The 23,664-nt window shown below is 28.2% G+C and overlaps 1 protein-coding gene across 3 annotated transcripts in view; it reads left to right on the top strand.

Annotated features, from left to right (window-relative positions):
• The window catches only part of LOC103571463 (proto-oncogene tyrosine-protein kinase receptor Ret), a 72,176-nt gene that overhangs the window by 23,848 nt on the left and 24,664 nt on the right, over positions 1–23,664 (top strand). For 2 of the 3 annotated variants that reach the window (XM_014442641.2, XM_014442640.2), the window contains exons 3-12: positions 12,117–12,344; positions 13,732–13,853; positions 13,946–14,081; positions 15,353–15,606; positions 18,288–18,462; positions 18,547–18,644; positions 20,792–21,063; positions 22,341–22,532; positions 22,681–22,853; positions 23,135–23,365. In XM_014442641.2, coding sequence (XP_014298127.1) covers positions 12,117–12,344; positions 13,732–13,853; positions 13,946–14,081; positions 15,353–15,606; positions 18,288–18,462; positions 18,547–18,644; positions 20,792–21,063; positions 22,341–22,532; positions 22,681–22,853; positions 23,135–23,365 — 1,881 coding nt within the window. The remainder of the gene's footprint in view (positions 1–12,116; positions 12,345–13,731; positions 13,854–13,945; positions 14,082–15,352; positions 15,607–18,287; positions 18,463–18,546; positions 18,645–20,791; positions 21,064–22,340; positions 22,533–22,680; positions 22,854–23,134; positions 23,366–23,664) is intronic. The other variant, XM_014442642.2, reaches the window with a different exon arrangement.

Genomic DNA, 23,664 nt, shown 5'->3' with positions numbered 1-23,664 from the left:
TAAAAAAAAAAAAAAGGACAATGAAGAATATATATATATATATGTATGTACATATGTGTATGGAAAAGCCGTGCAAAATGAGACGGTGGCTAATACGGATCACTCGAAAAATTTGGTAAAAAAATTTTTTTTAAAAGTTGATTGTAAACGTTATTTAAAACTTATCAACATTTTGTTATAATAATTAAATTGTGAGTGTCTCAAAATATTTTTCAGAAATTTTTCAGTGGAGCCAAATTGTTGACCACAAAAAATACATATGTAATCTTATATTCTTGACTATAATAAAATTTTATATGTTATTTATCTTCAGTAATCTGGTTTTTTCGGGATCTTTATTTACCTACACTATTTCAAATCTCTTTCTTTATTTTGATTAGATGTAAATAATTTTATTATACTCATTTTTTGTAAATAGAAAAAAAATGTTACTTTTCTTCGATGATCCATTTTGCTCACTCGAGAGAACTGTTTTCTATGGCAATTGGAAATTTAATTTAATTACTTTAGATGTAAGTCAAAAACAGATTCACCGTATTCAAATGTATGAAGATCTTTAACGGCTAATTTTTTGCATTTGCTGGGTCTCGAACCTGGTCCTTCATAGCTGCTAGACAAGTGTCTTATCCATTAGACTGTTACACTATATATAGAATCCAGAGGTTTTTAGGTACCATTTGTAATTAAGACTGGTAAACCAGGGATTGTTACTTGAGTATTGACTGAACCTTGGTCCAAGACTGGCAAACCATGGCTCATCACTTGAACGTTGATCGGATCTCGGACCAATTAGGAGGCCGAGCCTGGGTAGCCCAATATTGTGCCAAGATTTAACAGACGTTTAATTGACAAGCCTTGGTTTTCCAGTCTTGGGGCAAAAAACGTTATAGCTCCCGAGTAGGAATTGTCATCAGTTTCTCATCAGGTTCAAATCGGGCAAAACCTTATTCCTTATGAGGACCTCATAAGTTTGCCTAATAGGCATAGGCGCCCGATGAGGCACGTAACGTAACAATAATAAGGGCTTTTTAAGAATAGCCTTATCGGGGCCTCATGAGGCATACATCACTAAAGCTTTATTAGAATTTTCTTCTTAGGATATGCTATTTGAATGAAAATTAAAACAAAAATATTACTGAAATAAAAAAAAAGTTTATTTAATAATTATTCAATTAAGAACGTAAAAGAATTTTCGATATGTAAATTATAATAAACCATGTAAATTAATCTAATTAAGTTGCAAAAAAAATTAAAATTAATAATTTCATTTTAAAATAAGAAATCGATTCTTTTCAAATATAATTTCAATTAGCGTTTAAATTATAATACTTATGACTTGTCAAAGGGTTTTTGGAATGCTTCAAGAATCATTTTCATAGACCCATGCATACATTTAAGAAATATTCAGTAACTCACAAGTAATTACACTTTTAATGAAAAAAATAATTCTTAAATGTTAAGTAGATGGAAAATTAAAATTAAAATAGCGACCTCTCAGAGTTGAGCCGAAGATCCCGTCTTTTGAGAAGATTTTTTCTTGGCTACCACTAACGTTTCAGGGGTTAAGAGCAAAAATAAAAATTTTTTTGAACCACCCTAGTCTATATATTTATATTTAGCAAATATCTAGATATGCAGTCAATAGAAAAAAAGAATGTTTTTTTAATTGCAATGGGTCATACATCAGAAAAACTTTAGGTAGACCTATAGCGTCAGTTCGTGATTGATCTACATCGACTAAATATAGTTCATACGTATTTTCAGTGCCAAGTTATATATTTCTTTGCTTTACATATAGAGAATATCACATAATACTGAAAATAGTTATTAGTAGTGAAAAAATAACAAGGGTACCAAGATGGTGACAAAGATGATACTGAAAAGATGTATAAATAACAAAAATAACATTAGGGTGGACTCTTTTTATTGTTTTAGGCAGTAAAAAAACTACAGGTGGATTTAAAATGAAATATTATATTTTCATAGATATGAAAAATAATTTATGATCCATTTATAAAAATTATGAAGAAAAACACTATTAAATAAATTTTTTTTATTGTATCAGTACTATTTTTTTTAACGGATATATTTTTATTTAATACTTATAAATATTCATTTAAAAGAAGTAGGTTAAATTGTAAATATAATTGTCATAGTTATTATGATTTATTAAAGTGTAATTAATTATTAGGACGTTAATAATTTAATAGTATGCAAATAATTCACGTACATAAATTAACGTAACCACATGCAAATGTATAAGTGAAAAAAAAAAGTTTATAAATATAGTATCGGAATTGATGGAAGCATAATTTTTAATATAACTTTTTTAAAAATTATGTACAGGATTTTATTATTCAAATGATTCCAATGAATCTTTTCTTTATTTCTGTATTCTTGAAGTTCTAAGCTTAGAAATTATTTTACATAATTTATGATGAAATAACTAAGTATTATATGCATATTTCTTATTTTAATATTTTTATTTTATGCAACAGATTCTAAAATGAATAATCGAATAATTGTCCTGATTAAACCCGATTTGCAATATCATTCAATCGGAAGATATTATTATTTTATTTATTTATTTATTTTTTTTTTTAATTGTTTACCAATTAAAATTTTTCTAACAGAATCAATTGAAAAACACTATACATTTTGAATACCAATCGGCCCTAATTGGATTCGATCAACAATTTCCGATCGAAAAATTTTCAACCAGATTAAGATCCAATCGGAATATATCATTAGGGTAGTAAATAATTTCTAAGTTTACTCTATTTTAATTTCACCAACTTAAAAGTTAGAAATTGAATTTAAATACAGTCATCACAAATAAATTCGAAATCATCATAATAGATGTCAGCACTTGTATCATGGGCCCACTGATTACATGTTTGACACCGAGTCCGAAATTCAGCGGATTCAATTTATATCGTTCGCCACAAAAAAATAGATACGATGTCTTTTTTGCTAAATTTTAATTAAAAAAACATCATATATCTTGAATATTTTTATTTTCTGCGTTTTTATTCACTAGCTAGATTGCAAATAAATTTTTTAATTTTTCACTATAAAAATTGAAAATTTTCAAAAAAAGGGAAGTTATTGGTTACGGCCCGATTTTTAAAAATCGAGTTTTCATCAGATGTCGACGTTTCAAGGTCGTAGAAAGCTATTCTGACTATTTCTGAATAGACGCGTGTGTGTGTGAATATGTAAACTTTTTTGTCCGACGATATCTTTGGAACGAATGAACCGATTTGAACGATCTTGGTGACAATCGAAAAGGCTTACCAAAATTAAAAATTTAATCGGATTTTGGAGTCGATCGGTCATGTAGTCGCCCGATTCACCTGAAACTGTAATCAGTTCTAAGTTTTGGTGAGCTCTTTCGGTTGCCACCAAGAACGTTCAAATCGGTTAATTCCATCCAAAGATATCGTCGGGCAAAAATTATTTTTTTTCAGTGTAAGCTTATTTCACCAGTCTAACAGATTTTTGAGCTCGAAGAACTCAAAAATTTACAAGTAATGCCCATCAAAAATATGTTGTCTCATATTACCTCGGTCGTCTTCGAACGAAAAAAATGGTTATTTTTTTAAGCAAGGAAAGTCCATTCAGAAATAGTCAGAATAGCTTCCTAGGAAATCAAAGCGTCGAGATCTGATAAAAACCCCATTTTCGAAAATCAAACCGAACCAATAACTTCCTTTTCTTGAAAATTTTTAATTTTCGTAGCAGGAAGTTTAAAAAACTATAGGGAAGGGTGGGGCAAGGTGGGCCCCTGAAAATTTTCTATACGTCAATAAATTCGGACGGATAATAACTTATTGAAATTTCTTATATAATGAGGGATAAAATAGACCTCCAAAACTGTTCATTAAATATAATTTATCAAGAAAGTTAAAGATAGGGAGCCTGGGACACGACGGCCCCCTTAAGCCAGTTTGTTCTTTTTTGTGGCTTTCAACTATCAAATTCGTTTATTTTTGCCTATTTCGAAAGAATCAGTCGAAATTTTGCAAAAAATCGAAAAAAAATGTTTTTTTCTGGGGCACGCGGCCCCCTTCCCAAAAAATTATAAAAAAAAAATTTGTTTATTTTCTGTCAAGTTATGACCTCTATAATGTTTTTATCATATTTAAAGCCAATATGTAATATGTGGGGTGAAATGGACCACTCGAAAAAAAATGGAAAACGGAAAATAAAAAATTAAAAAATTTTTTCGTTACAATTTTTTTTTCAAGTGATCCATTTTGCCCCACATATCACATGTTGACCTAAAATATAATAAAAAAATTACAGAGGTTATAACTTGACGGAAAATAAAAAAAATAAATCGTTTACCTAATTTTTGAGGGGGGCCCACTCTGCCCCTAATTTTTGATTTTTCAATTTTAATCGACGCAGCATAATGAAGTGAAAATAAGTATCAAGGGTCTAAACATAAGTGAACGCGATGAAAAAATTAACGATATTATAATTATTTTCCTTAAGGGGCCCACTCTACCCCACCTTCGCCTATTTTTTCCAGTATGAAATATTAAATTATGAATTAGTCGCTTTCATTTAAAATAAAAAATAAAAATACGTGTTAAAATGAGAGACAACAGAAATAGATATATATCTATTATAGCATAAAGTTATTTATCACATGTTTATAAATAGTTTAATATACTTAACTATGTTTTCCTCTACATCACGAAAACTCGTATCTCTCGAAGGGAACGTTGGATTTATAAAAGCCTTCACGAAAGCCTATCGATAATCATGTATCCTTTTGATTTAGTAATATCATAATAACATCTTCTATACAATTATTTCAAATTATAAAATAAACCAATCAAAATTTGGATTACAATCTTTTTAAGCTTTCACAATTTTTTTTCTTATTGTTGAAACTAAAATACTTAAGTACAGTTATAATTTTTGAAGAAAATCTTCGTTTCGTAAAACTTCAAGTAAAGTATAATGGAAACTCAAGATAAAAACTTATCTAAACTTTAACAACATAAGACAGAATGTAACCATCACTCTAACTTCTAACTAAAGTTGTAGTTTATCGATTTACAACCATAATAAAATGACTTTAACTGCTGAAACATAGGTCAAAATGTTAAAACTAAACCGTCCAATGGTAAAAAATGCATTAAAATTTGAGTTTTATCTCTTCTTTTAAAACCGCAAGAAAATTCTTAATTACTTCTTGGTGATTCGTGAAAAAATAATTTAGATCTAATGAAATCTTATTATTTCAAACTTTTCTTTCACACTAAATTTTTTTACTTACTTTGGATCAATGCAAATTTATTTAAATCTTGGATTCAAAATTTTTATTTTTTTACGTTTTGAATTCTCGTTTGAAATAAAAAATTTAAATTTTTATGGTCTAATCTGTCATTTGCACATCTCAAGTGCGAAAACGCTAAGGGTGCTTTATGATCGCTCTAAATTTTTTGACTCATTCACTCACATTAAATTATCTCTAGACTTTTTCGATTACACTAAAATGGGTCAAATTTTTTACCAACACAAAGACAATTTATTAAGGAATTATTACGACCTAATTAATTAAGTCGATTAATTATTCCATTAATTAAATATAAATTATTTTTATCCCAGTGACACGAGTTGTCAATTGTCCTGTATGAAACTTAGTAAACCCGGAATGAAAAAGTAGATTTCTTATGTAAATACAATGAAGCTGCAATAGTGTAATTAATACTTATTTCGTAAGCTTAAGCATGAATTTCAAGGAAATGAGTTATGCCTCATCATTCCGAAGTTATTAAAGGACTAAGCTGCAAAAATAAGCTTTTTAGTTTTTTGTGAAATTTTCGAGATCATCAAATTGTTGGACATGATCTTCAAACAAAAAAAAAAAACAAGTAAAATAGTGAAAATTAAAGGTAACCGTACGAATTTTGAGATACTTTTATGGGAACGATTCCTATAATAATATAGGAATCGTTTCTATAATTTATAGGAATGTTTCCTATAATATTATGGGAATGGTTCCCATACTGTCATGAAAATATTAATTCAAAGAAAAGTGTGAAAATTACTTCTACACGGAAAGAAAATTATGGGAAGTATTCCTATGTATTATGGGAATGGTATAGTAATTGTACCCATACTATTATAGGAATGGTTCCTAGATATTATAGGAACCACCCCTATACCATTATGGGAACCATTCCTATAATATTATAGGAATGGTTCCCATAATGGTATAGGAACTGTTCCTATAGTATTATGGGAATGGTTCCCATAGTGGTATAAGGATGGTTCCTATAATAGTATAGGTACAATTCCTATACCATTATGGGAACCATTTCCATAATACATAGAAATACTTCCTATAATTTTCTTTTCGTATAATAGGTAAAATAAGATATATGGTGACAAAATTATTTGATAATACGAACATGAGACTTATTGCAATAGTTCGATTTCTAAAGAAATCTACCCATTTACTTTTCTCCGGAAATTCATGAAACGGCTTATTTTATCTCAATCTTTACTTTTCCATGTTTTCCGTCGGAAAAATTCTTTAAACGTATTCCATTCGTCCAAGTTTAAAATATCAATTTCAAAACTGAAAAAAATTTCTCGTAGTTATATAACTATTATCCTAATGAATGAAACATTTGTAATATAAATATAAGCCATAAGTATTTTTAAATACAGAAAAATGTTTTCTTTATCATTTAAACTACATTTATTTTGTTTTAAAATAAAATTCAGCCCAGGATCTACAATCTAAACACTACATGCGGCATCAGCTTTCATTGTGTCTCACCTTCTTTTCAGTGCACTTGAGTTACAACCAGAATATGCAAATGCTTAGTACCCTAGACACGCGAACTAAAGGCTTTCTGATATGTTCACATGCTGCACTACGTTTTCATGATGGCTCAACACAAGTGGACGGGTTGAAGGTGTGTACACAGGTGCTCTGACAGCTCAGTAACCTTATACATATATGCATTTATACAAATACATGTATGCATATACACAAATACATATATTACACGTATATGACTCTGCAGTACTACTACTATTATTATTCGTTTAAAATGAGCTTGACTACTGCTAAGAAGAAAAGATGGTCACGCAGTTCACCACCCTCGGTTTAACTTTACTTTTGCGTGATCCTTCTTAGCTAACGGCTCAACAAAACACCCCTCTTGGTCAGACCAGAAATCCCATTCGCTTTTAACACTAATGTATATACAATTCACCACATTATGTGTTTTACAGTATATAATCAAATTTGTTCATTTCATTTCGTAGTACACTTTTTAGTTATTGAGCATTAAATTCTTTGATTATTATTATTAACTTATCAATCACTTTTATAAATGCGATCAAGGAAACGTTAACTACTATGTTCGTTTTTTTTTTTTCATGGGTAGAGAATTAAAGTGAACGATACTTACTATGTCGTAAAAGAGTAGACCGATATTAATACTCAGTTTTATGTTATTATAAAGCTTAAAAATTCGCTTTTGTAGTGAAATGGAAATCACTGGAAGCTTATTGAAGATAATAAAAATAGTCGAGTTTAATTTACTAAGCCGATTTTTATTATCGAGCTGGAAAGAAAGGAGCGAAATTACTTTGAAAAAAAAAAAAAACAAAATTTTAATACTAACAGACATTTCTGAGAAAATATTTCAAACAATTCATGAGATATCGATAATTAAAATGAAAAGTGATATGATTTCGGTGTTAGTAGCTTTTATTATATTTAGGAATTATTGAACACAGCTGTTTGGCCAAATAAATTGTAGAGAAAAGATCAATGGAAAAGTAGCCTATCAAAAAATAAATTGAAAAACTTTTCTCACTACATAGACTTTCTTCAAGTTTGAATAAAACTATCGAATTTCTTTTCTCCATTACTTATTGACCGCGAGTTGAAGAAGTTTTTAAAATCAGTCTCAAAAAATTTGGTTAATAATTTGTTGACGATTATTTTTTTTTAGAGAAAGCATTTTTAAATAATCAGTCCCAATTTTAAAATATTTTTTTTCGTACTTTCATTTTTTATGTTGAGTATATATATAAAATCTGATTAACTCAATTTTTAATTAGAAAAATAAATTAATTGATAAAAAAAACTTTGTAGAATATTGTCATCGTCAAATTATTATAGAAAAATTGATGTTTTTTCGGTAAAATAAAATTTTTGAAATCTGAATGGAAAAATTCAAAATTTGTCATAAAAAATGCAGTTTATAGCCGCTTAAAAAAAATTTTTTTTTCAAATTATGAGGGGCCTGCTTTCCTTCTCTTAAATTTTTTTTTTTTAAATTTCACTGGACAATTTTATCAACTTTTTCTTATCCTTCTTGACAACTCTATATTTTGTATTAAAAATACTTTGAAGTTAATTTTTCAACACTACAAGACAATATCGCTCAAATTACTAATATTTTTAATTTAATAATTAAGAAATCCATTAATTTAAAAAAAAAAAAATTAAATAATTGTATTCAGTTAAGAAGTCAAAAATATTTGCGTCACAGAAAATCGATCATGAAAGATATAATTATGTTCCGTTTAATATTTATTAATTGTATTCAAGTATAATGAAAATATCATAAAACTCAAACGATATTATAATGAAAAATATTGCTGTGTAAAGAGTTTTTAAGAGGGGAAGTGCTCAGGAATTATTATCATTTCACATTCGAGGTGTTGAAGTTCTGAAAATACTAACAAAAACCATTAAATGATACTTGAAGTCTCGCCATTTGATTAAAATAATCAATAAATTTGAAATTACAATATTTGATGATATTAAAACAAAAAAAAAATAGATAAGGAATTTTTTTACATTGCACTGAGAAAAAAAAATAACTTTTGTGAAAACAATAATTTTTCAAGTAATAAATCAATATGAATTATTTCATGATTACAGAAGATCAAAATATCTTGAAAGAAACTTGGGTTCTTTCGATTAAGAAAGTTATTTTGAACGGAATCTTCAAATTTTTACACCAAAAACGTATAAGATTGAAACTTTTTAATAGCCTAGTTTTTTGTGGTAAGAATATACAATGATTCGAAAAGATTTTTTTTCTCGTGTGAAAAATGTTGTATAGTGTTTTTGTATGAATATTGATTCATTAAAACTTAATCGTCATAAGCACCGAAAATAATTTTTATAATTTTTGTAAAGCGGTGAAAATTTGCAAAGCGGAAGTTTACAAACATCATTTTACAATAGCACACTTTACTTTGTAAGAGTACAAGAATACCAGATATTTGATACCTATCTTATTTTTACGGTGAAATATAATATTTTTCATTATATTCTTTCTCGTGAAGAGGTAACTTTATGAAGAGTCGTACTCATAATGTCATTGTAATGTAAAAATCCATATATGAATATTTTTTTAAATTTTAAGACACTATTATACATCCATGAAGAAGTGAATTACGCACAAAGTTCACTTTTTATTAGCTTTTAACGTGAAAAGTACAGAAAAAATGATAAAAAATCATAAATAAACGTAATATTTTATAGACAATATTGCTATTACCCCACTAGCGTAATATTATTTAATGTCGATGGCACGAAATTTTATGCGACGATTATATTAGTAAATTCAACGTAACCTATCATTTAATGTCAATAAACCTGATTAACTTTCCTGGTATTGTTAACATTACAAATAAAAATACTTCGTGAGAATTATTCAGTTCTTATACTCGATATTTAATACTAACTTGATTATTTTTGTTTTGTTTTTCTTATAAAGAGCCGAGTTTAGGTTTTTATCAATTTTTAAGCAGTTTTATAGTTTCAATATTTTTAATTAATGGATTTATCTGCTTTTTTAAGTCATAAATATTTACTTTTCTTATACAATAAAAATTTCAACTTATTCTTATAATTAACAATAAAAATTAATTATTTCGTAAATACTTTAACATATAAAAAAATATGAAGATTAAAATACTGTGTAAAAGTTTCTTTAAAATGTATAGTGAATAACTAAAAGTCATTAACAAGGGTAAATCAATCGTAAATGAAAAATGAAACTAAGTCTTGAAAGTAATTTATTTATATAAGGGAAGGGGAAAGGCAAAATAGGCCCCCCAAAATTTTAGTTCAATTTAAATGATTTATGAACAAGGAACCCTTGCAAAGTGTTTGAGATTGTGATTTACCTCTAACTCGTCTAAACAGTTTTTTTTTGGCATCCTTAGTTATAAACAATTTTACTGTCATTGTTTTCATTAAATAAACGTAAAAAAACTTTCTTCATTTTTATTTTTTGACTTTAGTCTGTTCAGCAGAAAAATTTTTTTCTATGATAACTGGAAATTTGGTTTAATTACATTAAACGGAAGTTAAAAAAAGAAGATTGACCGTATTCCAATGCACAAAAATCTTTCAGTTCCTCAGTGAACCCATTTCGCCGCCCTTCCCCTATATATGTATTCTTGTTTATTGATCGAATTTTAAATGATAGAAACGATGTAAATAAATTAGTTTGAGTAAAGTTCATTGCCAACGCAGATTGGTTATTATTTTATTAACAACTGAAGATAGATATTGTTCTTTTCCTATTTCTGTATAATGTAAGTCGAGGTGACCTGGGCACGTACACGGTAAGAAGTATTTTGCGGATATCACTATGCCAGTATGGGCGTGAACGCCATACTGTATGGTATCGAAGAATTTTATACGTTGTAAAATTGTGTGCGTAGATGACTCGACCATTGCGGGAATAGTAACATTGGCGATAGTTGGCGCGAACGCCGCAATGTCAGTATGGCCGTCAGGCCCTTACTAAGTTGCCGTATCCACAATGCTTCTGGCACATAAACCTAGTCTAACGACATCTATATAGTTTTGGCGGTAATACGATAGTATGCATTGATTAACGCAACAAAAATTATGGCGGGGAAAACTAGTAGCATTGTGCTCTCGGCATTGTAGTATGGGTCTCAGGGCCATGTTGTTTTGCCCTGCTTGCTATGCATATGTGTGAGCAATACAATAGCTTCAGTACTATACAGTATAGTAAATAACGCCATACTTCTGAGACTCGTTACAATACTGTCTTGAAGTATTTTACATACTATTTTAGTATCTGTCTTGAGACCACACCAGTATGGTGTTGAACGTCATGCGTTTCTTACTGCGTAAACGACCTTTCTTATTTTGATGATTAATAGAGTTTTATGTTTTCCGAACCGAGTAAATTTTACTTGTGTTTTATATGTTGGTGTGAATGCAAATTGTTAAAAATTTGAAAGTAAATAAATACACTTTTAAAAATCCTTCGAATTGTAAAGATAATTTTTGCGCCTCGGCCAACAATTACATGTGATCTAAGATATTTCTTACTTTACTGCCCTAGGTGTGTAATATACTATTCTTACCTAATTTTTTAAGGACAGCCCATTTTTTCGCCCTATCATAAATTTATTAAAATTTATTTTATTTATATTTAAATATCGTTTTTCGTGTTTTTTTATTTATTATTAATTTTTTTTTTTATTTTTTTTTTGTCTACAGCAAAAATATTTTATTCATCACTACGAATAATTCTATCATAAATATGTATTCCTCCAGTACAGAGTCCACCCTTTCCTGAATGTGGTTTAGTTCGGAAAGTACAGCATATAAAATATGAGTAGCTAAATCGATGGACCGAAATATACATATATTATCAGAGTATATTCAATAATTTCAATCAATCATAAACAAAATTTATTTGAAACGTAAAAACCTTCATTTCATATACTATAGCTATAAACTATTTAACCAAGTCCTAAAAAACTTTAATTAAATAGTATCCATTATCAATTTCAATATATTTGTGTAATAAAAGTTCCTAATTAAAATCCGATAATTCGAAGTAATTGCAGACTATGTTACTCATGACTAATTCAGAGTTTTGTCGTCGTAGCACCACAAATTCAACCTTTTGCTCTTTCATGTGTAGGCGTCAGGTACTTGATTTATGCGCAATCTCCAAGTTAACTTTAACTACGACATTGTTCACCAATTTAACTGACAAGAAACTTTAAGTAATAAGAAAAAACCCAAAACATTTAATAATCATACCTTTTTTTATTTGTTTCAGCACTATATTTTCCACAATCAGAGTTAACATTGCGACTTCCATATTTCGTAACAAATGATGAAACTTTAGAAACAGAACTTACCCTTCTTATTTTACGAACTCTACCTAACGACTCTATTACATCAAAAAGTCCAAAATATAAAATCGTCTCTGAAACTGATGAATATGTAAGATTAGTTGATGGAATTGGTGAAATTGTTTATGATCTTCGATCACTAACAAAAAAAGGTAAAAAATTATATTTTTTTTCTCATTTATTAAATAATCGTTTATTTATTAAAATGGCCCTGCTGTAGAATGAGACACTTTTTTTCCAAGATTATGCACGCCTCGAACGCGAAGCGGAGAAGTTGTGCTTTGTAACCGACTTGTCAAGGCCATGCGATTTTTTCGCATTGAACTGTATATATTATTTTCATATCACACTTACACGTAATAAAAAACACATTAATCTAAAGAGGAAATACTAATTAATAAGACTGATACTTTTATTAAGCTGCCTGATACGTATTATAATAAAAAAACGTTCAATAAAAAATATCTATCGTGTACGTCAGTTAGTCTGTAGTCCCAAAAACGTCTGTGGCACAGATATCTTGTAAACGGCTCAACAAAATGACTTTATTTTTTTTTTCACTGTCTTCAGAATTATGCAAAGCAGGTTCTTTTCGAAAATTACTACTGTAGTCTTTCTCGTTCTTTTTATAATAAATAATTTCTGTTAAAACCGGCACCATGTAAACAAACACACACTACAGCCATTTTTTTATTTTATCGGGAATGTTTCTTTTTTATCATCGAACTTTGTTGATATCATAAGGTTCTACTTTACCATCAGATAATTTTTTTTTATTGCAAACTGTCATAGAATCAACTAAATTAAAAAAAAAAAACGACGATTTTCTTTCTAGATGTTTGTTAAAAAATTTTGTAATTAAAAATGAAAATTAATAATTTATATATTTTATTGGAACATGAAAATTCGAGCCATCTACTTTTGGATTTTCCAAACTTTTTTTTTTCTTATTATTATTATTAAAAATATTTCTTTACGAAATCTTGAAAAATTCCAAATTTTGACCCAGAAATTAGAAAATTTTTTTTTTGTGGTTCAGTCCACTCCCACTTTTGATTCAATTTGAGAAAATATCTCAAACACACACAGAGAATTTCTGAATAAAAATTACCCATAAAGTTTGATATACTGTAAGGGCATCTAGCCAGTATCGAAATTTTTATTATGTTATAAGTAGAAATTGCACTTCATTTACATGCTATCTAAAAGTATATTGTACAATGTGCATGGGAAAAATTTAAATATTTACGACATGTCCTTACAGTATCAAACTTTATGGGTAATTTTTATTTAAAAATTCTCTGCGTGTAACAAACACTTTCAAAAAAAATTGTTTTTACCCAAAAATTTGGCCATTCTACTCAAGATGTCGAACTTACCCGATCACTTCTTAAAGTTCGTAAATCAACATGTCTATATAAAAAAAAATTGATTTAAACTTTAATCAAAAATAAATAAGTTATTTTCAAAGTTTACTGCCCATACAAAAAAAAAGTTATTTTAAAAACTTATTATTCAACTCCATATACTTTTGAATAGCAGACACTTCAAAAGCAATTATAATACAAGCTCAAGAAGAAGGAAGTGAGGCAAAAATGGAAATCAAAATTCTGCCAATCGAAGGGAATAAAGGAATAATAAATTGTACTGAACTTACGAAAGTAAGAATTTTAAATTATTTTGTCCAACACTAATGAATAGCTTAGATTATAGTTAATATATTAGAATAAACCAATAAATATTGTTTCAATAGGACATGTGTTTTTGGAATGTATCAAAGTATAGAATTTATGAAAATCAACCTGCGACAATGCTTGGAAGACTCAGTTCACCTGCCTATAAAACACTATGTCCAAATTACCACGTAACCCAATATGAATTACTTAATGGTACTAAAAATAATTTATTTTGCTATACAGTAAAAAGTTTTACCTCAAAACTAACATTAATCACACGTAGAAAAACAGTCAATAGAAATTTTTATGTCATTTTGATACCTCGATTGTAAAAAAAAGTAATTAAAATCTATGTTTAAAGTAACACGAATAAATTTTAATGTTCACTGCACTCGAATCATAGGTTTTTACACCCTTAAATGTTATCTGCAACACAAATAAAAAATATTTATTTCAATGTTTGTTTTCGTGTTGTTCTGATATTTGAATTGATGTGATCAATACGTGCTTTCATCAAAAATGATTTATTTACACAAAAAAATAGTACCCTAAATAACTAACGCCATCGAGTACAATATACACGACATCATTAGATTTTTAATTCTATTTAATGCAGATAAATTCTGTTAATTCGATACCTAACTTAAAAATGAATTCTGTCTAATTCGGCAGGAAAACCAGAATTCGTCCAAATTAAAACGAACTTAAATAATTCTATTCGGTTTAATTCTGATTAATTCGAAAATAATTCTCCAATTTCTGGTTCTGAATCCGAATTAACCTGAATTAAAACGAATTTGAAATTTTTTAATCGGTTTTATTCTGTTTAATTTAAATTCAAATTTTCAATTCAGTTGAATTCTGTTCTGCAGGATTCGACAGTAGAGGTGGGTAGTTCGAGGAAAATTCGGAGCGAAAAGGAACCAGTTCCTGGAATCATATCCGTGGAACTATTTAATGTTTTTAATTCTCATGAAGGTTCAGTATTCAGAATGCAGACATACAAAATATTCTAGTATACACAACATTATGCAATGCGACCTATGTGTGTAAGACGCATTCACGGCGAACTATATTATTTTATACTAAATAGAAAATAAATTATGATTGGTATTCAACTCAAAGTTTTATAAAAAGTCACCAATCTAAAATTATTCTGATGCTTTACTGCCTATTGGTAAATGACGGCAGTGATTGACAAAAAAGAACTAGTGAGTATATTAAATTGAATTTTTAGGAACGATCGGATGCGTATCCGACCACAGACATAGTTCGTGGAACTATACAGATCTGGAACTACCCACCTCTATTCGACAGAATATAACAGAATTAAAATTTTGAATTTGGTTGAATTCAGTTGTTTACTCAAGGATATTTCATATAATGAATACTTTACATGCGATACGAAAAACTTTTTACTGTGCAAATAAATAATAAATTAATTCAAGTAATACGATTGTTAAAGTTAAAATTATCGTTTTTAGGAACAGAATACTTTCATATTGTAAATGAAGATTTTTATTCAAATGCTTTATTAGACAGAGATACTGTGGATTATCCCGGTGGTCCGGGTGCTCATGTGGAAGTTCAAGTTAAATGTGTTGTACGAAATGAAAACTCTGGAATACAGTACTCACATGAAACAAATCTTGATATTGACATCCTGGATTTAGATGACAATCCACCTATAGCACAGATTAGTAACAACGTCGAGATAACGCTACGGGATTTTACAGCAGTAAGTAAAAATAAATTTTATTCACCATACCCTTGTTTTAAATTTAAGTATTATAAAATACCGAGAGAATAAGTAAAGTTAAATGAATAGAATTATACAAAAGAATTAAAAATAAATGTATAAAGAGCGAAAAAATATATAACCTCAGTTGAGAAATAAAGCGTGAGAGAAATTCATGGTGGCTTATCTTGATTAAACTCTTGCTCATGATTTACTTTTTTTTTTTTTTTTTATTATTTTTTTCACTACTTCAACTTTTCTCTTACTCTTTGCATTTTGAATCCCTGAGTTTTTAGTACTTTTAGCTTGACGAATGAGCATTACGATTACTGTCTACTGGGATAAAATGTTATCTGAAAGTTATTAATAAATAAAATAAAATAAAATTTACATGAAAATTCGTACTTTCAAGGAATTCATAACTATTTTTTTTATATTACTAAAAATATAATTTATTATATGTCCAGCTGATTAAAGTATAAAAATATAAGTTCCATATAAATTAAATAAAGTTATTCAAAAAATAATTGAATAAAAAATAATTAACCATCCAATAAAATTCAGTTCAATAAATTCAGAGAAATAGAATAAAATGAGAAAGAAAAGAAACATTTGCAAAATATTTTTTTTATGCCTGAAAATAAATGGAGCTGTCCACTGTAGAAAGTAAGAGTGAATATGAACTTCATTTCAATCCGGATTCACTTCACCGATTGGAGTTCTGGAGTTTCATAAAAATCACTCCGCATACGGAGTAATTAAGGATGTGTTTTTTTAACAGAATCATTTCGGGGTGATATGAAATTTATATCAATCAGCGCCCATTCCGATCCGAGGTTTTAATGTTAAAATAAACTCCTTTTCGAAGTGAATTTCACACCAGGGAATTAATAAATAATTATTAATAAATTAATAATTGAAAATGATCCAATCTTCATTCACTTCGCATTTACACTGAGAGAAAAAACTAGTTTTCTGAACTATAAAAAGCATAATTCAATGAAACCGCCACTATTACCCTCAGTTCAGATAACTTATATATAGTTGTAAAATGTACGATGATATCATAGTTGTTTTAACTGTGTATAGTTCAATGAACAATGACAATAGTGAACGTAACTAAGTAAAAAATGCTACTCTTATTGCAAAAAAAAATGAAGAAAAATCCTGAATTATATTCGTGGACGACTTAAATGATGCTAAATTAATGAAATTATAATCGTACAGTTGTTGAAACATTTGTGATTCTGCTGAAGTATAAGTTCTGAGAAATAATATTATATAGTTACGTAACAAAACAAACGCTTAGTTAAAACTACTACACGGAAAGAAAATTATGGGAAGTGTTCCTATGCATTATGGGAATAATTCCCATAATGGTATAGGAACTGTAGCCATACTATTATAGAGCTAGTTCCTATATATTGTGAGAACTAACCTTATAATAGTATGGGTACAATTCCCATACCATTATGGGAACTATTCCCATAACAGTATGGGAACTATCCCTATAATTTCATAAAATTTTTTTTTTGCAAAATAGTGTAGAAATTTTTTCAAAATTTGAGATTTTATCGAAATTAAAATTTTTATTTCAAAAATTTGAATTTTCTTGAATGTTCTGCGCTGACAAAAAATTTCTGTTAAAGATTTTGATGTTTTTTGCCAAAAACGAATTTTTTTTTCAATGTTTGAATTTTTGTTTTTACTTTTTATAATATTTTTTTGTATTGTAAAAGTGATTTCCACACTTTTCTTTAAATTAACATTTCCATGATAGTATGGAAACCATTCCCATAATATTATAGGAACGATTCCCATAATATTATGGGAATGATTCCTATAATGATATAGGAAATATTCCAATTACATTATGGGAACCATTCCCATAATATTACGGGAATCGTTTCTATAATTTTATCAGAATGGTTCCTATAATTTATGGGAATGAATCCTATAATTAACAGAAATAGTTCCTATATATTATAGGAATGATTCCCATAATATTATAGGAAGGATTTCCATAAATTATAGGAATCATTCTTATAATTATAGGGACCATTCCTATAATGGTATGAGTATCATTCCCATAATTATAGGAACTATTCCTATAATTATGGAACTATTCCTCTAATTATGGAACTATTCATATAATTACGGAACTATTTCTATAATTATGGAACTATTCATATAATTATGGAACTATTCCTATAATTATAGGAACTGCTTCCATAATTTATGGCCGTAATTCCTATACTGCCATAGGGAAGAATTTCACAAAATTATGGGAACCATCCCCATAATTTTCTTTCCGTGTACTTTCAAATAGGTTCGGACACTATGATATAGTTCAAGAAACTAGAAACATAAGTTAAGACGACTATTTTTCCATTCCCATCCTTTTCTAGTTCCCACAACCATGCCCTTTCTCTCATTAGTCCGAAAATTTTTTACTGTGTATATTTATATTTCTCATGCTTACTAGATTGTTTAATAATAATATTTTTAAGCATCAAATGATTATATTTCATTGAATTATTCAATTTAAAACTTAAACCGCAGAGTTATACAGGGTTCCGCATTAATATCCACATTTACCCTAAGTGAATTTTGTTTATCTTTGAATAAATTTAAAAAAATGTAATTTAATTTAAATTCCATTATTTTTTTCCTTCTTACAGAACACAAGACTGGATGACAATGATTTAATGGTAAAAGATGCTGATTCAAATGCAAGCAATACATATACTGTTAAAATATTAGGCGATATTCACAATGCATTATATATTACATACGATGCTATATCTGTTGATTATTCAAATCCCGAAACACCACCGACAACTGCAATATACACAAGTCAGTTGAATAATACATTTATGTATATCCTTAATAATTAAATATATCTATCGAAATTTATTAACTTTTATTATTTTATCATAGGAGTGTATTCACGTACAACTTTACTTCCAAAATCACCTTACAAAGTAATATTACAAGTAACTGATGAATCATTGATTCCTGGGAAAGGAGAAAAATCCGTAAGTGAAAAAAAAAATATTTTTATTTGTAAAAAATAAATATTTCAAGACCATAAAAATATTTTATATTTACTCAAATATGCAAATATATACATAACATGAAAATAAAATTCAGATCGTTTTCAAAGTATACAAACAATAAAAATTATTTGAAAACTCGTGAAAAGATTGAAACGAGAACTGGATGATTTAATATGCAATATCCGTTGAAATAATAACTCTGATGTGAATGCACACACACAATACAGCTTAAACACTCACGCTTGCATTCTATTCTCGACAAAAAAAAAAAAAAAATAAAAACATTTATCAATTTACAATTAGTCCGTCCTGTTTTAAAATCAATACCACACCCAAAGAATAATCAACTATATCATCTGATCTACAATATAGCTTCGATTAGGTGCTAAGTATGAATAACGGATTGTCTAGTACTTACGGAAGTGTTGTCTCGACAGGAAGGAAAATTTAATTACTTTAATTATCACTTCCGTATATATATTAATGTCCTTAATATTCTTCCGATTAAATAATTATTCAGTTTAACATCTCAGTATTCACATATACATAGAAAATAAAGAACTTTTGCTGCGAAATTTCTTTTTTTTCCGTGTAGAGGTCACTAAAAAACATAGAGTATCATCGCTATATTTAAATTTTATATGCTACTTATCTATGATAATTTTGTTTGTTAGACATCTTTATTTACTAACAGTTTTGATAATCTCTTTTCTTACTTAAAATAGAAATATAAAAAGTTTGGAAAATCCAAAAGTGCCCGCCTTATAACGCTTATTTAATTTTGAAGTCAAAATAACTTGCATTTCTAAATTATAGAGTAAAACAAAAAAAAATTGTTCGCTACTATAACGCCACTGTTTATGTCAAGATTTGACGTCAAAAAATTAGAAAGAAAATTTAAAAAAAGTTGTGCAAAAATCAGCCGCTTGGATGCAGCACCGGTAAAAGGCCCACAACAGAATATGTATATATATGTTTGCAAAAATATCCCTCAGAGGTAGCACCAGCGGAAAAAAATATATACGGGATTTTGTATACAAAATGCTATCACTCATCACTTTTAATTAAATATAAAAAAATCTATAGAAACTACAATAGTGAATATCGAAAGGTTTCATTTTGAGAAAATTCTGAACAAAATAAAAAAAATCGCTCTCGATACGATAATTTTTTTGGCAGTTATTATGACTACATCCAAAAAAGTATATATATACAGACATTCGGACGTCCGAGTAAAATTTTTTTAAACTTTACTTTTCTTCAAATTAGCAAAACAAATGTTTTTGAAAAAACATAAAATAAGTTTTCTCAAGTTTTTTCTTGATATACGTGAACTCATATTATTCAATCGATGAAATATAAATGTAATAGAGTCATTTTAAGGCAAGAAAATCGCTTGACCTTGACGTGTTGAAAGTAGAGCACTACCTCAAACGCTTCACCTTCTGAGGCGCGCAAAAATTTTTTTCATAGTTAAGTGTTTTGAATAAACAAAAAAAACAATAACCAAAATTTCTATATCTGATGAAAACTCGATTTTCAAAAATCGGACTGAAACCAATAACTTCTCATTTTTTTTAATTTACAAATTTCATAGCAGAATGATTTAGATATTTTTCGGTAAAATATCTAATGTTTACATTTTTTCCTACAAAGTTAACACCAACCAAAAAAAAACAGTACTATCGAATTCGCTACATTGATGAACAAAAAAAAAGTTTTTTTAAATCAACGAGGAAGTAGCTGTTTTTATTATAAAATTATTTTTTAATTTTTATTTATAAAAATTTGTCAAAAATGTCGTGACCAAGTACCATTTATTCAATGTCATGCTTCAAACTAAAAGATAGTCACATGTAATTACACTCTCATAAAAAGAAAGTAAAAAAACGTGATAGCTACATATCAGATCCAACTGAAAAGGGGTTCAACGAGCTAGCAATATAATCCACCCTTTTCGTCACGTTATTCCTTCTTCACGACTTCTAGACTTACACACACATATATATACATACCTTTTACAATAATAATGTATTCAAAAATTCTTTTTGTATTCAGCATACATTATATTGCTATTATAATACACTTCATTGTTCTTCATAATTGTCATTATTCTTGACTTTTAGGTAAATATTACATTGTCTTTCATTGGACCACAGCATCATCTAACTTCAACGACAACGGCAATACCACCAAAGAAGCCAATTTCTTTTCCCAGTAGTGTAACAATATCTCGTCATTCTCTACAATATTTTCGAGTCACCCAACCGTATTTTAAACCACCATCAAAATTTAACTTTAGCATTTTGAATTCGAAAATTTTTAATGTCACTACCAAAGGTGGTATTGTTTACGTTACTAATTCTTCTTTACTACAAGCAGCTTCTTCAAAAACTTCGTAAGTAGAAAATAATACTTACTATTTTATTATTTAGAGGAAAACGGTGCACGATGGCCCAATAAGTAAGCGAGTAATTATTTCTTGTGGCTTTTGATAATCGGATAAAAAGTTTTTTGATCTATTTTGAAAAAATCCAACATTAGTTTATAATGATTATGATAAACCCTGATTAAAAAAAGGAATTTAAAACGATTTGCAATGTTAAATTCCCATAAGAAAAGGGATTCAAAAGTATTCAAGGTATTCAAAAGTATTTAAAATTTTTTATTTCGAATCTTTTTAAATCCCTGTTTTTAATCAGGGAACCAAAAAGTTATCACTCTATTTTTTACTAAATTTTGTAGGCGGGTCATTATGCTCTGATCTCTCATATATTTACTTTGTTATTACACAGTAAAAAATATTGTGTTAAAATCAACACAATCTGTGTGTTAGAAATGGTCCACACAACATTTGTGTTATTTTTCAACACCGACTATTTGTGTTGAATTTCAACACAAAATTAGTCTTCAAATTTCAACACAAAACTCGAGTAATATGAGAAGTTACTTCAACACTTTTTAAATGTTAATGGCAACACAAAAAAAATATTAATTTGTACATTTTATTTTTGTACCATGGATTATTTTTAGGTTATCAAAACTGTCAACAATTACTAGTTAACATTGAACTATTTTGTGATAGTAAATATGATCCTAAAGGTAGCAGACAGTTAAAAATTTTCGAATTTTTTTATCAACAAATCAATTCCGAAAAAAAAAAAAAAATAAAAAATAAAATTATGCGCATGTAGAAAAGTAAAAAAGCAACAGATGCAATTTTTTAAATATTTATTTTTTAAACTATACGAATCATGAACTTTGTCATTTTAATTTTTTTATGTCCAATTGAAAATAAATAAAATCAATGTCACAAAAATAATAACTAAACAAGCAGAACTAATGCTTAATGTCGCTTCCGCGTGAACAGAAGGAAGATATTTTTTTAACACAATTCAACTGTCGCTTCAATACTTTTTTTGTGTTGATTTTAAAGTAACACTTAACAAATGTTGATAGTATCGATTTTCATACCAGGTAACACTTTTGAAGTGTTGAATAGTAAATCGATTAAAAATTTTCAAATAACACGGGGAATTGTGTTGATTTGACACAAAATAATCAACACAAAAAATTTAACACAGACCGTTTTTAACACAGATACACAATATTTTTTACTGTGTAATGATTACTATCTATGTCTTTATATATTATTATTGTTATTTATTTTTATAGTTTAACGATTCAATGGAATACACCAGGGCACAAATTATTTACAGCTTCATTGACATTATACATAATGAATACATCAACTGTACTCGTAAACACTAGTTGTGCTAATCAAACTACAGCAATACACTCGTGTGCAAATGCCATGACACGAAAATCGTGCGAGTCGCAATGCGGAATTGGTGGTGGTTCACTAAGGTATACCAATTAGTCTAATGCATGTTTTCTAAATTAATACGTGTTAAAATTACATGACAAACAAATATTATTATTATCATTATTGTCTTAACTAAAAATAAACATCATTTAATATTTATTTTAAAATTTAATTGTATTTCCACAACAGCAATTCTACTACAAGTGAGTGCATTTGGAGATCAAACAATGCTGTTAATTCAGCAATGATGACTGAACGTTATGAAACATGTACTGCGGATTTAGTTCATTGCCCAGACAACATTTGCGATGAATTGGAACATCTGGATCCACGGATATGTCCTCAAGACTGTACTATTGAATGTAATTTTTTTCTATTCAATAGATTTTATTTCTTTTTTTTTCATATTTACTTACTTATTGATAAAAAAAAAGTTTTTTTTTTTATCGAAAAACTATTTTAAAAGCTGTTTTATTTCAATTGCTATTGAATTTTACTACTTTATGTGGTATACATTTTTTTTTAAGAAAAAGAATCCTTTTAAATTTATCGGTATTATACAAAAATTTAAAGAAAACTCATGGAAGAGAAGCATCTGTAGTTTAATAGTGTTAAACGTCAAAATGTATTTATTTTATTACAGCGGAGGTGCACTTTGGTGAAATGAATCGAGGTGGCAGAGGAATAAAAAGTGGTCTCGGCACGTGTTCATGCAATGATATGATGCAGTGTACATGCGGACCTGTATCTTTTCGTAAAATAAGCTCTGGCGATAGTTCAGGAGCTGGTGGTGCTTACGGGAGTGGCAATAAAGAAGTGGCTAGATCGAAAAAGGAACGTCAAAAAGAGGCAGCTATATCGGATGCTCATAAAGGTTAGTAGAGTCGTAAATGTCTAAGCCGAAGAAAGAAATGAATCGATTTATTAAAGCTCGTTAAAGGGAGCTGCCACTGAAAGAATCTTCATTGTTATTTTATTTGTCTCTTTGTTTGAATCGATTTATTTGAGTCTTTTCATGCAACTGATAGAAAATAATGACGGAAGATTTAATTGCTGTAAAGCCTTTTATTACGCGCAATTAAAGCTCTTGGTTGTAAAAAAATTTTATGTTACTACCATCTTAAAAAAAAAATGACATCACTTTATTTATTTGTACATTTGGATTATAGTATG

Source organism: Microplitis demolitor, chromosome 7 (genome assembly GCF_026212275.2).
Source record: "Microplitis demolitor isolate Queensland-Clemson2020A chromosome 7, iyMicDemo2.1a, whole genome shotgun sequence".
NCBI classification, from domain to species: Eukaryota; Metazoa; Arthropoda; class Insecta; order Hymenoptera; family Braconidae; genus Microplitis; species Microplitis demolitor.
The sequence above is the reverse complement of the archived record's forward strand: the minus strand, read 5'-3'. Positions and strand labels throughout refer to the sequence as shown.